This window comes from Pongo pygmaeus, chromosome 20 (genome assembly GCF_028885625.2).
Source record: "Pongo pygmaeus isolate AG05252 chromosome 20, NHGRI_mPonPyg2-v2.0_pri, whole genome shotgun sequence".
In the NCBI taxonomy this organism is placed as follows: domain Eukaryota; kingdom Metazoa; phylum Chordata; class Mammalia; order Primates; family Hominidae; genus Pongo; species Pongo pygmaeus.
In genome coordinates this window covers 43,956,909-43,973,550 of record NC_072393.2, presented here as the reverse complement: position 1 = coordinate 43,973,550, position 16,642 = coordinate 43,956,909, and the positions used below count along the sequence as shown (strand labels likewise).

At 51.0% G+C, this 16,642-nt stretch overlaps 1 protein-coding gene across 2 annotated transcripts in view; it reads right to left on the bottom strand.

Annotated features, from left to right (window-relative positions):
* The window catches only part of RYR1 (ryanodine receptor 1), a 155,728-nt gene extending 145,336 nt beyond the window's left edge, over positions 1-10,392 (bottom strand). For both annotated transcript variants that reach the window (XM_054462589.2, XM_054462590.2), the window contains exons 1-5: positions 10,215-10,392; positions 3,213-3,332; positions 1,620-1,724; positions 433-507; positions 269-347 (exon numbers count right to left, since the gene is read on the bottom strand). In XM_054462589.2, the coding sequence (XP_054318564.2) occupies positions 269-347; positions 433-507; positions 1,620-1,724; positions 3,213-3,332; positions 10,215-10,259 (424 nt within the window). In that variant the 5' untranslated portion in view covers positions 10,260-10,392. The remainder of the gene's footprint in view (positions 1-268; positions 348-432; positions 508-1,619; positions 1,725-3,212; positions 3,333-10,214) is intronic.
* Between the last annotated feature and the right edge of the window lie 6,250 nt (positions 10,393-16,642).

The window sequence follows — 16,642 nt, the reverse complement described above, 5'->3', positions numbered from 1 at the left end:
TCCCGGGCCCTTGGCCCACAACTCTCCTATCACTGCCACCAACTCTCTGCCTAACAGTTCCCCGTTCCTGACTTCAGACTGTCTGCCTAGCGCTCCCCAGTGTGTGTCTAAGTCTCCCTGTCCGGACTGTATTGCAGACTCTGCTACGAAGCCCCCATTCATGTCCCCAGGGTAGTCTCATGCTTGCTTCTGCCTTCTGCAGAACTTCTACCCCCTGAATCCCTGCTGCGGGGCCCCTTCACACCCCCATCCCCTCCAGCCGCTGCACCTGTTGCGTCCTCCTGCAGTCCAACATCGAAGGCCAGCTTGTCAGTCATGGAGCGGGAGGTGGTGAGGCAGCTCAGATACTAGGGTTGTAGAGGGAGGTCAGCCTCCTTCTAGCAGGCCCCACATGCCCTGGCCCCTGCCCACGCCCACCGAGGTTGAACTCACCATGCGGCTGTGTGCATGCCGGAGCAGGATAGCATGGCCATACAGGAGCGTCCTGTGTCCCCCGCCCTGGGATGACTGCAGGGGGAGGGAGGGAACAGAATAAGCACACATCCCTGGACTCTCCAGATCCCCAAGAGGTCTGGCCTAGTCACAGTTGACAAGATGCTCCCTGTAAAATACCATGCTCAGGCCTAGAGGTAAAACAGCCTCAGCTCAGACTCCCACAGGAGTCTCTGCCTCAGTTTCCCCATTCACGGAAGCAGGGACTATATCTCTGAGATGCCTATGGATGGAGCATTTTATATTCCCCAAAGCCCACTCTGTCCTCTCTGCTGCCTTCACCTTGGCTGGAAATCACTCAGGAGAACGAACCCGTCTTCTAGTTTCCTGGGGACCCTGAGGACGGCCCCAAGATCTCGTGTTCCATGGACTCTGGCCCCTCTGCTCTGACCTCCCCCATCATGCTGCGCTGCAGCCCCGTGTGCTCCGGGACAGGCCTAGCAGTTGTTCCATAGGTGAACGTCACCCACAGTGGTAAGACAGCCGCCCCTCCCCAGCACAAGGTCCCCAGCCCGGACCTTGGGGCAGACATCTGACTGCTCGATGTCACCATGCCTCCCATCATGGCCGTCACATGCCCACGCTCCCAGGGCGCCACGGGGGCACCATGTGATGGGGCCAGGTGATCACATGGTGGACCCACTCCTGGACCAGAGGCACTCACGCTTGGGATGGGGGAGGTGGGGGAGAGGTCCCATGCGGGGAGGAGCTGGGATCAGGGTTGGGGGAAAGGACTGGAAAGAGGAGAAAGGAGCAGGCGTCGGGGACAGGGGCTCAGAAGCCCCCATCCCCTTCCTTCCTTCCTTCCTGCCTGGCCTGTTCTGGGCTCCACAGCCCCCGACAACTGGGGTGGGGGAAGACCCTCCAGCCCCTGTGTGCAGGGTGTGGGCCCGAGAGACGGGCCTGCCTGGGGTCAGGAGGGGTGGAAGGACAGGTGACATCCAAGGCCAGACCTACCCACTTATCCAAATTGAGGGCCTGTTAGGGGCAGGGCAGAGAGAGGAAGAAGAGCAAATGGTAAGCGACCCCCGGGTCCTCTCACCCATCCTTGCCACCGTGCCCTAAACAACCCCCAGATCCTCTCGCCCATCTCTGCCACCCTGCCCACCCCCAGGTGGGGTCCTCACCTCCACGCCAGCCTCCACCGTGTTGGCCAGCATCTCCTGCAGGGCTCGTACAGACAGGGACTGCTCCAGGACGAAGCAACAGATGGCCAGATCGGGGGGCACATTCTGGGGTGGGAGGGGGATGTGATTGAGGGGCTGGAAGACCCCCCCAAGCACCATTCCCTGCCACACTCCCTCCCCTAGTCTGGATGCCCACACTCCTGAGACACCAGACCCCACCCCCACCCCACAGGAAGGCCCTGCCCTCTGCCATCCCCCTCAGACACACTGAATCTAGACCAACATCACGAAAACATCTCTTCTGTGCCTCCTCCCTCAAACACCTCAGACCCACCCAGACTCCATAGAAACTTCCCTAACCCTAACCCTCCCCACTAACCCGTGTCCCACCTAATCTCATAGGAAGCCTCAGCCCCATGCCTCTCCCCTGAGACACACTGACCCTGCTCCAAGGACAGGAATCTCCTGTTCTGTGTCCTCCTCTGCAGATGACCCCACATCCCTCCAACCCCAAAGGAAGCCCCACCTCCTGCCTCCACCATCAGACAGTCCTCGCTCCTGCCTTTTCCTTCAAACACCTCTGAACTCTGCTTCACAGACACAGGAGGGCACCCAGCCTTATACTCCCTCCTCAATCCCCCACCGCCCAACTCCTAAACTCAAGACTCTGCTCCTCAGACCCCCTCTCCCTCAGACTCTGAAACTTCTCCCTCATCAGATTCCACATCCCCTGGTCTGCCAGCCCCCGCCCCTCCCCCGGGTTTCCTCCTTTTAGACCCCAGGCTCCTTCCACCTCTCTGCCCCCAGTCTCCCCAGTCAGCCCCCTGCGGGTGTCCCCTGACCCTCCAGGCCCCTTTGTCTTGGATCCAAGGCCCTCGGCCCCTCAATCCCCTGCCCTCTCAGACTCCAGCTGCCCCCACCCTCAGAATTCCTGGGCTCAGACTCGGGGATCACCTTCCCTCAGACTCCACTATCTAAGACCCTCAAGCCCCCATCCCCATCAGATGCCCTCTGCCCTCCGCATCTCAGGCCCTGTCCCATCCTCCCCCACCCCCGCCGAGGGCCTCCTTCCCCCTAAAACACCCCATAATGATTCAGTCTTGTTACTTGAAAAAATTTTAAAAATCAAAAATAAAACACCGCAGACCCCTCCTCCTTGTGCTCCAGGTCCTTTGCTTCGTCCCTCCCCACCCCCCCCAGCCGTCCCTCAGTTTCCCTGCTCCTCCCTCCTGAGACGCCTGTTCCCCAACCAGCCCTTCTTCTGGACTCTCAGGCTACCTCCCCTTAAACCCGAGGCTTTCTGCCCACTCAGCCACCTGCCAAGGAACATTCTGGATCAGCAGCCCCCGCCCTGGCCTACCACACCTCTGTGCACACAGGGATCCCCTCCAACACCCCAGACCCCCTGCCCCTCCCTTCTCAGACCTCCACCCCTCCCCACCTCAGGTAGCCCCTCTTAGCCTTAGACCCCCTCCTCACTTTCTCTCCTGTCAGCACCTCCTTTCAGACTCCCAGAACCCTCTTCTTTGGACCCAAGATTCTCTGCCCCTTCAGATCCCCGTGTCCCCAAGCCCCTCCCCCTCCTGCACAGACCTGCGCGTTGCTGGTGGGCTCCAGGAAGCACAGGCGGTTGCCGAAGCCCTCGGCGGCCAGGCAGAGCTTGAGCTGCTCCTTGAGCACAGTGGCGCTGCACTGCAGCACCACCTCATCGTCCTGCGGAACCGAGGGGCAGGGTCTCCAAAGGGGCCTGGCCCGGACACCACAGACACTGCAGACCACAGGCCCCTCCTCCCTCCCTGGTCCTTACGAAAAAGACAGTGACTGACAAGATCAACCCACCCAAGCCCTCTGCCTGCTCCTGACAACTCCTTGAGATACAAGCCAGTGTCATCCCATTTATTTTATTTTTTATTATTTATTTATTTATTTGAAACAGTCTCTGTTGCCCAGGCTGGAGCGCAGTGGTGCAATCTCAGCTCACTGCAGCCTCCACCTCCTGGGTTCAAGCGATTCTCCTGTCTCAGCCTCCCAAATAGCTGAAATTACAAGCGTGCACCACCACGCCTGGCTAATTTGTATATTTTTAGTAGAGACAAGGTTTCGCCATGTTGGCCAGGCTGCTCTCAAACTCCTGACCTCAAGTAATCATCCCATTTATTTTTATTTTTAGAGACAGGGTCTTGCTGTGTCACCCAGGCTGGAGTGAAGTGGTGTAAATTATAGCTCACTGCAACTTTGACCTCCTGGACTCAAGCAATCCTGTTGCCTCAGGCTCCTGCATAATTGAGACTACAGGCATAAGCTGTCGTGCCTGGCCTATCCCCATTTTAAAATGGGGAAACTGAGGCTCAAAGTGGGACACAGATGGACCAAGGCCACACAGTTGGTAACAGGAGGAGCTGGGATTTGAACCTGAGTCCAACTGGCTCCAGAGGCCTCCCAAGTGGGGTCTGCAAAGTGATCCACTGGAAGGTGGAAAATTGCTCAAGTTAAATTGCTTTTTAAGCTCATCTTTCTCTAAATTCTCTCTTTTGCGTGTTGTTTTAATAATAGACTGCTATTTTATCTTTATTTATAGACTGCTTTCTAATGGCAGCTGAATGCAACGTGAGAGCCCGGGCTGGATCCTGGAAGTACCATAAAGGACAGTATTGAGTCCGGGCGTGGTAGTTCCCACCTGTAATCCTAGCACTCTGAGAGGCCGAGGAGGTGGATCACTTGAGGTCAGGAGTTCAAGACCAGCCTGGCCAACATGGTGAAACCCCATCTCTACTAAAAAATGCAAAAATTAGCGGGGTGTGGTGGTGCATGCCTGTAGTTCCAGCTACTCGGGAGTCTGAGCCAGGAGAATCGCTTAAACCCAGGAGGCAGAGGTTGCAGGGAGCTGAGATCAAGCCACTGCACTCCAGCCTGGGCAACAGAGTGAGACTCCATCTCAAAAACAAACAAACAAAACCAAAAATAGCCAGGCACGGTGGCTCACGCCTGTAATCCCAGCACTTTGGGAGGCCGAGGCGGGTGGATCACCTGAGGTCAGAAGTTCGAGACCAGCCTGAACAACATGGAGAAACCCTGTCTCTACTAAAAATACAAAATTACCCGGGCATCGTGGCGTATGCCTGTAATCCCAGCTACTTGGGAGCCTGAGGCAGGAGAATCGCTTGAGCCTGGGAGGTGGAGGCTGTGGTGAACCGAGATCACGCCATTGCACTCCAGTCTGGGCAACAAGAGCGAAACTCCAGCCTGGGCAAAACTCCATCTCGAAAACAAAAAAAAACATAGTAATGGTATAGCCTATATTTATTAAGCACTTTACTGGCTCCCAGGCCTTATGCTCTGGGCCTTACACTCACTTAACAGACCCTGGTTGAGCATCTGCCATGGGCCAGGTGCTGTTCTAGGCACTGAATATAGAGCAGTGAATAAAGTCAATGAAGATCAAGATCCCTGCCTTGGCTGGATGCGGTGGTTCACACCTGTAAATCTCAACAGTTTGGGAGGTTGAGGCAGAAGGATTACTTGAGCACAGGAGTTTAAGACCATCCTGGGGCCAGGCGCGGTGGCTCACGCCTGTAATCCCAGCACTTTTGGAGGACGAGGCGGGAGGATCACGAGGTCAGAGGATCGAGACCATCCTGGCTAACATGGTGAAACGCTGTCTGTACTAAAAATACAAAAAATTAGCTGGGCGTGGTGGCAGGTGCCTGTAGTCCCAGCTACTCGGGAAGCTGAGGCAAGAGAATGGTGTGAACCTGGGAAGCGGAGCTTGCAGTGAGCCAAGATTGCGCCACTGAACTCGAGCCTGGGTGACAGAGCGAGACTCCGTCAAAAAAAAAAAAAAAAGACTAGCCTGGGCAACATAATGAGACCCCCATCTCTACAAAAGTTAAAAATTAAAAATTAGCCGGGCATGGTGGTATACTCCTGTAGTCCCTGCTACTCGGGAGGCTGAGGTGGGAGGACTGCCAAACCTGGGAAATCGAGGCTGCAGTGAGTCATGATCAAGACTCACCTCCCTGGGGCCCCTGAGACAGATTGAGACCATGTCTCAAAAGAAAAAAAAAAAAAATCACGGCCCTCAGGGAGCTTAAATCTTCATGATGGAGACGGAATAAACAGGTGAATTAATATGTAATGTTAATGTCAGTGATAGGTGTTATGGAAAAAATAACCCAGGCTGATGTAAGAGAGTGGCTTTTAGGATGGGGATGAGATCAGTGAGGGAGTGAAGTGACAGCCTCTCCAAGGAGGTGACATTTGAGTTGAGCCTTGTCCAAGTAACAAGAAGGAATCAGGCCTGCTCATCTCTGGGGAAAGAGGAGGGAGTCTGGGCCAAGGCCTCTGGCTGGTGGGTGCTGGGGTGTTGAGGAACAGCACAGGAGATGGAGCAGGATGGTGGCCGCAGGGAGGAGGGGCAAACAGGGAGGAGATGAGGTCAGAGAGATGCTTGCATAGGCCCCTTGAAAAAAAAATTTTTTTAAGAGACTGAGTCTCACTCTGTCTCCCGGGGTGGAGTGCTGTGGTACGATCAAAGCTCACTGCAGCCTCGGACTCCTAGGCTGAGTGATCCTCTCCATTCAGCCTCCTGAGAAGCTATGACTGCAGGCTCATGCCACCACGCCCAGCTAATTTAAGATATATATATTTTTGTAGACACGGGGTCTTGCTCTGTTGCCCAGACTGGAGTGCAGTGGCAAGATCACAGCTCACTGCAGCTTCCAACTCCTGGTTTCAAGTGATCTTCCCACCTCAGCCTCCCGAGTAGCTGGGACTACAGGTGCACACTGCCACACCCAGCTTAAGTTTAACATTTTTTGTAAAGACAAGGTCTCCCTATGTTGCCCAGGCTGTTTTTGAACTCCCAGCCTCAAGCAATCCTCCTGCTTCAGCCTCCCAAAGCGAAGGGATTACAGGTGTGAGCCATGGGGTCTGGCTATTGTATATAATCTTGTCCCCATTTTCCAGATGAGAACACTGAGGCTCAGAGAGAAAAATAAAAATCACTTGCCCCAAATTAGGAAGCAGGAAAATGGCAAAGCCAGAATGCAAAGCAGAGACAGAGAGCCCAATCATTACCGCATTGATTCTCAAACTTTTCCTGAATTAGAATGAAGGCAGGCTGGGCAAGGTGGCTCATTCCTGGAATCCCAGCACTTTGGGAGGCCAAGGTGGGCAGATCACTTGAGGTCAGGAGTTCGAGACCAGCCTGGCCAACATGGTGAAACCCCATCTCTACTAAAAGTACAAAAATTAGCCGGGCGTAGTGGTGCATGCCTGTAATCCCAGCTACTCGGGAGGCTGAGGCAGGAGAATCGCTTGAACCTGGGAGGCGGAGGTTGCAGTGAGCCAAGACTGTGCCATTGCACTCCAGCCTGGGCTACAAAGGAAGACTCCATCTTAGAAAAAAAAAAAAAAAAAATGAAGGAAGCGGAGAGTTCTGGTTAAAAATGTAGCTTCCCTGCTGGCCTAGTCCCCCACCACCGTCAAGAGCCTGATTTGGGGTCAGCAGGGAATGCGTACTGTTTACCAGACCCCAGGAGCTTCTAACTTGGGCCAGGGTTTGAGAAACCCCAGCCTGGGTAAGGGTAGAGGTCACCACCCACCAAAGGGAAGTGAAATCAGTTTTGGGGGCCTGTGGCCATCATGCTTAACCAAATGAAGAAAATGGAGCAAGAATAGAAAATAACAGCGTGCCCATCATGCTTCAAGGGCCATCTACATTTTATGAGACTTATTTCAGTTAAAAATAGGTACAAGTGAATGGTCACAGGCCCTGTGTTGTCCATAATAGTAAAAATTGGAGACGACTCAAATGTCCATCAGCAGGTGAACTGATAAACACACCACAGTATAGTCGCACAATGGAATAATATTCGGCAACAAAAAGCAACGAACTCAATACATGCTACATGGATGAATGTCAAAAATATTATGCTGAGTGAAAGAAGAAAGGCCGGGCATGGTGGCTCATGCCTGTAATCCCAAAACTTTGGGAGGCCAAGGCCGGAGGATTTCTTGAGCCCGGGAGTTCAAGACCAGCCTGGGCAATATAGTGAGACCTCACCTCTACAAAAAATTTTACAAATTAGCCAAGCATGGTGCTATGCACGTGTAGTCCCAGCTACTTGGGAGGCTGAGGTGGGAGGATCACTGGAGCCTGGGAAGTGGAGGTTGCATTGAACCAACCATTGAACCACTGTACTCCAGCCTGGGCAACAGATTGAGATTCTGTCTCAAAAAGAAAAAAAAAAAAAAAAGGCCGGGACTGGTGGCTCACGCCTGTAATCCCAGCACTTTGGGAGGCCAAGATGGGTGGATCATCTGAGGTCAGGAGTTCGAGACCAGCCTGGCCAACATGGTGAAACCCCATCTCTACTAAAAATACAAAAAATTAGCTGGGCTTGGTGGCACACACCTGTAATCCCAGCTACTCAGGAGGCTGAGGCAGGAGAATCGCTTGAACCCAGGAGGCAGAGGTTGCAGTGAGCTGCGATCATGCCATTGCACTCCAGTCTGGGCAAAAAGAGTGAAACTCCATCTCAAAAAAAAAAAAAATCCCAAAACAAAAAAAAACCCAACTCATTGAACACATAAAATGGGTAAAATTTATTGCAGGTCAATTACACCTCAATAAAGTTGGTTTTTAATCATGTCTATGCATGTGTGCATGTACTGAGTTGTAAGACAGAATGTTTCTTATGGGCGGGATGTGGTCCAAAAGGTTTTTTGTTCTGAGATGGAGTCTCGCCCTGTCGCCCAGGCTGGAGTGTGCAGTGGCACAATCTCAGCTCACTGCAACCTCTGCCTCCCAGGTTCAAGCAATCCTCCCACTTCAGCCTCCCAAGTAGCTAGGATTACAGGTGAGCACCACCACGCCTGGCTAATATTTTTTTGTATTTTTAGTAGGGACGGGGTTTCACCATGTTGGCCAGGCTGGTCTCAAACTCCTGACCTCAAGTGATCTGCCCACCTTGGCCTCCCAAAGTGCTGGGATTACAGGCGTGAGCCACTGAGCCCAGCCTCCAGAAAGTTTTGAGAAATCCACCACGACCTCAGTAACAATCAGAAAAACTGACCCAGTCTGGGGTGGAGAGATTCCAGGGCCAAGCCTCCAGAACCCTAACACTGACTACTTTGGCAAGTCTGGGCCCAGTTTTTCTCTGGTGAAGGCAATGGGGCTGGGCACCAGGGGCATCCAGAGATGCCACTTCCTGGCCTTGACTTTGAATGAGTGATTCTACAATTCGGGCCTCGGTTTCCCTCAAATCTCTCAGGGAGATAAAGATAGGACCCTACCTCAGAAGACAGGGCAGCGAGGATATAATTAGATGTCTCAGGAGGCAGAGGCCCAGGGCACAGGGCCTGGTTTAGAGCGACAGCTCAAGGGCCAGTAGCCATGGCCGTGGTCTTATTAGGGCTGGGGAGGGCCCAACCCATGGTGTCTGCTGAGGGGCTGGGGCTGGGGAGAGAGTCTCGGCTGAAGCTAGGCCCCTTCCCAGCTGTCCCCATCCTTCACTACCAGCCCCAGCTGTTTGTTCCTCTCTCCCAGGAAACCGGACCCGGCTCGCCAGGGTCCTATTCTGGGGCAGGAATGCTGTGTCAGCATTTCCTGCGTGGCTCCAGGGCCCCGGGGGAGGGGCGGGGCTAGCGTCTGGTCAGCAGACCTAGCCCAGAGGAGAGGACGTCCCCTCCCATATTTATGACCCCACACCCTGCGGAGCCACTGGGAGGGGAAGGTGGGAAGGACAGGGAGATGGCAGCCCCTCCTCCCTCTCGTCCCCTCCCCATCCCCTGCCCAGGCCCCAGAAAAGCCGGCTATTCTGGGAGGGACACCTGTTGTTCCAATTCCCATCCCTGCCCCCAGCTGGGGCTCAGATGCAGGGAATGACCCAACTAGAGAGACAGCGAAAATCAGAGGGCCTTAAGCTAAGAAACAGAGACAGGGAGACTGAGGTGGAGGAAGAGACAGAGACATGGAGACACCCAAAGAGACAGATGGGGAGAGACACCACCCAGAGACCCTGCAAGACCATTAGCAGCCATTGGTAGCAGCCCTCCTGCCCAAAACGAAGAAGGAAAGAAAGACCCAGAACCCAAGAGATCCCTCCCCCACGAGACCCTCAAGGGCTAGGAGTTAGAAGGAGCTGTGTCCTCCAGCCCATCCCAGCTCCCTTCTCAAGAATTTAAATAGGTCAGAGTCTGGAGCAAAAAGAGAATTAGGGCTAAGGTGGGGGTGGGGGGATGGCTAAATCAAGCCCAGGAATTAGAACCACCTTCCCCAAGGGCCTGCTTCCAGGATGGTGTGAGGGTGTGCTCCCTCAGGGGTCCTTCTTGTGGGGGACAAATCGCTAAAGTCAGAAGAGAGGGCAACCGAAGATCCCTTTCCCATTCTGGAGTCCCCAGTCCTACTAATTCTCTGTAGTGAGAAAGGTGAAGGAGACTAACAGACAGAGTGACAGTCACTCAAAGTGACACAGGAAGAGACCTCGAGTCTCAGAGACCACCAGCAAGCCGGACAGGGACATTCAGAGACAGACAGACCCTCAGAGAGCCCCGAGAGATAGCCCCACAGACCCCAAACCCAGAGATACGCACCGTCCGCAGGAACTGGACCTCGTCTTCGCCTTCTGCGTCACCCATGATGTCGAGGTCCGAGGGCCAGGGTCTGAGGTCGGGGAACAGAGGGAGAGGGCTGCGGGCTGGGCGGGAGGGCTGGGGGCGGGCTGGGGTCGGAGACCTCTGGGGACGCCAGAGGCACCCGCAAGGTAGATGGAACTGCGAGAAGTACACGCGTGCTGGACAGAGATGGGAGGAAGGCCCCGCCCCCGGGCCCAATTGGACCAGGACTCCCCGGCCACGCCCCTTCGCCGGAGCCCTGCCCACATACCCCAAATCTTGGCTGGAGGTTTGCTCGGCCGCCGGAGGTGGGGTGGGAGAGGGAGTATCTAGAAGATACCTGCGCTCTCTCCCCACCACGGTAAGTAACGTGCCATCATTCTCCCATTTCACAGAGGGCAGACTGAGGCTCTGAGTGGGGAAGCCCTTGCAAGATATCACGCAGCAGGGCAGGGACGTGCACCAGATCTCCTGACTTTAAAAAGCACCTAACATAGTGATTAAGAACAAGGACTCCGGCCGGGCGTGGTGGCTCACCCCTGTAATCTCAGCACTTTGGGACGCCGAGGTGGGTGGATCACTTGAGGTCAGGAGTTCGAGACCAGCCTGGTCAACATGGCGAAACCCCGTCTCCACTAAAAGTACAAAAATTAGCCAGGCGTGGTGACACACGCTTGTAATCCCAGCCAGTTGGGAAACTGAGGCAGGAGAATTGCTTGAACTCGGGAGGCAGAAGCTGCAGTGAGCTGAGACTAAGCCACTGCCCTCCAGCCTGAGCAAGACTTCGTCTAAAAAAAAAAAAAAAAGAACAAGGACTTCGACTCTGAGCCAGATAATATGGATCTGAATCCCACCCAGCCTTGCCACTCCCTTGAGTTACATGGATAAGCCAGTTAGCTTCTCTGTGCCTCAGTTTCCCCAGCCAGTAAGGGGAATATTAATAGTACCGACCTCACGTGGTTGTTGGGAGAGTTAAATGAGATAATTAATTAAATGAGATAAAACAGTCCCAGTGCCTGGTTAATGTAATGTAAGTGTTGCTATTATTATTATTATTATTTTATTGATTGATTGATTTTTTTAAGACGGAGTCTCGCTCTTGTTGCGCAGACTAGAGCGCAGTGGCAAGATCTCGGCTCACTGCAACTTCCACCTCCCAGGTTCAAACGATTCTCCTGCTCAGCCTCCTGAATAGCTGGGATTACAGGCACCTGCCAACACACCCGGCTAATTTTTGTATTTTTGGTAGAGACGGGGTTTCACCGTGTTGGCCAGGCTGGTCTCGAACTCCTGACCTCATGATTCACCCACCTCAGCCTCCCAAAGTGCTGGGATTACAGGTGTAAACCACCATGTCCAGCCCTATTAAAATTATTATTAGTCCAGACACGGTGGCTCATGCCTGTAATCCCAGCACGTTGGGAGGCCAAGGCAGACAGATCACTTGAAGCCAGGAATTTGAGACCAGCTTGGCCAATATGGTGAAACCCCGACTCTACTAAAAACACAGAAATTAGCTGGGCATGGTGTCACACGACTGTAATCCCAGCTACTCAGGAGGCTGAGGCACAAGAATCATTTGAGCCCAGGAGGCAGAGGTTGTAGTGAGCCGAGATCGTACCACTGCATTCCAGCCCAGGTAACAGAGCAAGGCTCCATCTCAAAAAAAAAAAAAAAATTATTTTTATTAGCATGTAGTGGTATACAGCAAGTTATATAAAACAATATCCCATAGTTAAACAAAATTACATAGAAACCATTCTTCAAGGTATAGCAGGTTTCTAGGTGTTCCATAATTAAATACTGATGTTAATACAACTGCGATAAATAGCACAAAAGTTTGTGTCATATTATGGAATTATATAATTTGATGTTATATGATGTATAATTATATAATTATATATTTAGGCTAATATAATTATACAGTACAATACAATTCTATGTTGTATCTATTATACATTATCTAACACATAGTTGTATATTAAATATTGTTTTTCCCTAAAACTTTATGTAAATGTAAAATGATTCTGTGTTATTGAGCATTATATCATAAGATATTAATAGTGTTTCTTATTTTTGTCAGTCGTCATTATGTGTTTTAAGACCTACCCCTGTTGCTCTGTGGACACCTGGTGTGTGACAGTGGTAGCTTTGCAGGATTCTCTGGTGACTGATCCCTTCTGTTTATCCACCTACCCCTACTGGGAGCGGACACCCAGGCTGCCTCCAGCTCCCCCGAAATAATGCTGGAGTGAACATCTGTGTGTTGGCCCCCCAGGAAGCTGAGGGAGAATGTTTTGTCGTGCATACCCAGAAGCTAATTGCTGGGTGACATATCCACGTGCACAATTTGTGTAAGTAGTGCTGGGTAACCCTTGGAATGGCTACTTACTATCAGTGCCTTAGGGTCCCTGGGTCCCCATATCCCCAACCCCCATGTGGCATTTCCAACTTAACTAATTTTTGCCAGATTTATATAGGATGACTTGCTGTTTTTTAATTTATTTTCTCTATTTTATTTTTAGAGATGAGATCTCACTTCGTTGTCCAGGCTGGGGTGCAGTGGCGCAATTATGGTTCACTGCTGCCCGGAACTCCTGGGCTCAAGGGATCCTCCCACCTCAACCTCCCGAGCAGCTGGGACAACAGGCTTGCGCCACTACGCCCAACTAACTTTTAAATTTTTTATAGAGATGGGGTCTTGCTATATTGCCCAGGCTGGTATCGAACTGCTGGTCTCAAGTGACCCTCCTACCTTGGCTTCCCAAAGTGTTAGGATTACAGGCAAGAGCCACCGCGCCTGGACTCGCTGTCATTTTAATTTCCACTCCCCTGATGAGTTACCAACAATTTCTAGCATCTTCTCATGTGCCTATCAGAATTTTGGGTTTCTTTGTTATCTGCTCATTGTGATCCCTGCTCACTTTTTTTTTGTTTTTTTTTTGAGACAGAGTCTCGCTCTGTCGCCCAGGCTGGAGTTCAGTGGTGCCATCTTGGCTCACTGCAACCTCTGCCTCCTGAGTTCAAGCAATTCTCCTGCCTCAGCACCCCCGGGACTACAGGCGCATGCTGCCACACCCGGCTAATTTATTTTGTATTTTAGTAGAGATGGGGTTTCACTGTGTTGCCCAGGCTGGTCTCGAACTCCTGAGCTCAGCCAGTCCACCTGCCTTGCCCTCCCAAAGTGCTAGGATTGCAGGCGTGAGCCACTGTGACCAGCCTAATTTTTGTATTTTTAGTAGAGACGGGGTTTTGCCATGTTGGCCAGGGTGGTCTCGAACTCCTGACCTCAGGTAATCCACCCACCTTGGTCTCCCAAAGTGCTGAGATTACAGGCATGTAATCTTACATTACAGGCGCAGGAGCCACTGAGCCTGGCCATTTTTCTATTATGGTTGCTGTCTTTTTCGCTTGCTAATTTGCAGCTGTTCCTTTTAGATTCTTTTTTTTTTTTTTTTTTTTTTAGATGGAGTCCCATTCTGTCGCCCAGGCTAGAGTGCAGTGGCTCAATCCCAGCTCACTGGCTCACTGCAACCTCCACCTCCTGGGTTCAAGTGATTCTCATGCCTCAGCCTCCCAAGTAGCTGGGATGACAGAGCAATACCCACGACCACACCCTGCTAATTTTTATATTTTTAATAGAGACGGGGTTTTGCCACATTGGCCAGGTTGGCCTCGAACTCCTGATCTCAAGTGATCCGCCCACCTCAGCCTGTCAAAGTGCTGGGATTACAGACATGAGCTACCGCACCCGGCCTATATTCTAGATATTAATTTTTCATTGATTTTTAAATATTGCAAACACCTTCTTCCCCTTCTGTCATCTGACATTGGTCCCATGGTATCTTCATTAAAAGAAAATCCACCTGTAATCTCAGCACTTTGGGAGGTCTAGGTGAAAGGATCCCTTGAGCCCAGGAGTTTGAGACCAGCCTGGGCAACATAGCAAGACCCCATCTTTAAAATTTAAAAGAGAGAGAAAGAAGAGCAACAACAAAAGAAGAAAATCTGTATTTGCATGTTATCATGTGCATCATTTTTCTGCCTTATGAGTTTCTGTGGTTTGATTCAGAAGTCCCTTCCTTTGTGGTCATCAGCACTGGTACTGTGGGTATTCTTGGCTAGCCCGAGGACTAAGGCTGCCTGTGTACAGTAGAAACAAGTGCCAGGATTCCTGACCTCCTCCCTGAGGCTTTTCTGGGTCCCCAGGGCCTGGAGACACTGCCACACTACAAAGTCTCTGCTCAGCCAGGATTGTTAAGTCACATTCAAGACGCAGCTGCTACAGGAGATGGGCTGAGAGAGAGTCAGACAGCACACCATGGGGCCGGGGGGAGAGAGGGTGAAAACAGGCAGGAAGAGAGAGTCTGAAGCTATGGTAACGTCGCGTGATGGAAAAACTAAAGAGAGCGGATTCAGTGACTGTCTAAATGTTCTGGCATGGAAAAAATATACATCCACGTTGCCTTCTTTTAGTGAAAAAAGAAAAGTGGAAAAAATATACTTCTGAGAGAACGGTTTCAGTGAATTGGCTAACATGCTATGTTTGGCAGAATCACAGTAACTACTATGACCCATTTATTCCACTCCTGGGTACTGCCCTACAATATGGTACACTCTACGTTCATCAAAAGTCAGATGCTCAAATAGTCACAGCAGCCGCAACCTGGAAACAACTCAGATGTCCATCACAAGAAAATTGATCAACAAATCGTGGAGGCCAGGGACAGTGGTTCACGCCTGGAGAGTCAGCACTTTGGAGGCATAGAAGGGACGATCGCTTGAGCCTAGGAGTTCGAGATCAGCCTAGGCAACAAAATGAGACCCTGTTTCTACAGGAAAATAATAATAAAAAAAAAAAACTAGCAGGGCACAGTGGTGTGCACTTGTAGTCCTAGCCACTCAGGAGGCTGAGGTGGGAAGATTGCTTAAGCCCAGGAGTCCGAGGCTGCAGTGATCTAGGATCTTGCCACTGCACTCCAACCTTGGTGACAGAGCAAGACCCTGCTGTGGAGTCTTAATTAAGAAAAAAGAGTCAGGTTGGCAGGACCAAAGAAAAATTAAAAAAAAAAACAAAAAACAGATAAGCTGTAAGTTTGTCTTTTTTTACAGTCTAGGACATATAGTCCTCTTGTATAGATAACTCACTTAACTTAAAATGTTTTAGGGTCTAGTTATTACCAGACTCTAGACTGATTAAAAACAGAACTTAGTGCGGTTACTCACACCTGTAACCCCAGCACTTTGGGAGGCTGAGGCGGGTGGATTACTTGAGACCAGGAGTTCAAGACCAGCCTGGTCAATATGGCAAAACCCCGTCACTACAAAAAATACAAAAATTAGCTGGGCGTGGTGGCACACACCTGTGATCCCAGATACTGGGGAGGATGAGGCAGGAGAATCGCTTCAATCGAGGAGGTTGCAGTGAGCTGAGATCGTGCCACTGCACTCCAGCCTGGGTGACAGAGCAAGACTCTGTCTCAAAAAAAAAAAAAAAAATAGAAGTTAGCATGCCACCAGCCCACTTAGTCACTATCCACACCACCTATCTCTAAATAAATAAAAATATGTATATAAGCCATGGAATTGTCACATAATGAAAGACTATATGGAATTATTATTATTATTATTATTATTATTATTATTATTATTATTTTGAGACAGAGTCTCACTCTGTTGCCCAAGCTGAAGTGCAGTGGTGCGATCTCGGCTCACCTCAACCTCCTCCTCCCAGGTTCAAGCGATTCTCCTGCCTCAGCCTCCCAAGTAGCTGGGATTACAGGCACACACCACCACACCCGGCTCATTTTTGTATTTGTAGTAGAGACGGGAGTTTCACCATGTTGGCCAGACTGGTCTCGAACTCCTGACCTCAAGTGATCCGCCCATCTCAGCCTCCCAAAGTGCTGGGATTACAGGCGTGAGCCACCGCGCTCGGCCAAAAAAAGGAATAAATTATAACCAAATATGATAACATGGAAGAACTGCAAAGACAAGACGTGGAGAGAAAGAACCCAGATTCAATACAGGAGTCCATTTTTGTCCAGCTCAAAACGAGACAAAACTACTGCACCAGACTTCGCGCAAGTGGGGATCTGTGGGAATTCGTGCTGGGAAGAAAGACAGAGGGCTTGTGGAGGGTGAGAATGTTCTGTGTCTGGATTTGTATGAATGTCACACAGGTTTGCTCAGTTGGTGACATTTCATCAACCTAAATACTTAATGATTCGTGATCTTTTTTGTACTCCAATTTTTAAAAAAGTGTCGAGCATGACACATTTAGGTAAAAAGAAAAAAATGCACACTCAAAAGAAAAGTCTGTTTCTAGGAGCACATGTTTATATGATGTGCTTAAACGCACAGACAGCAGTTTGGACGAAACTCAACAACATGTCATATTGGTCACA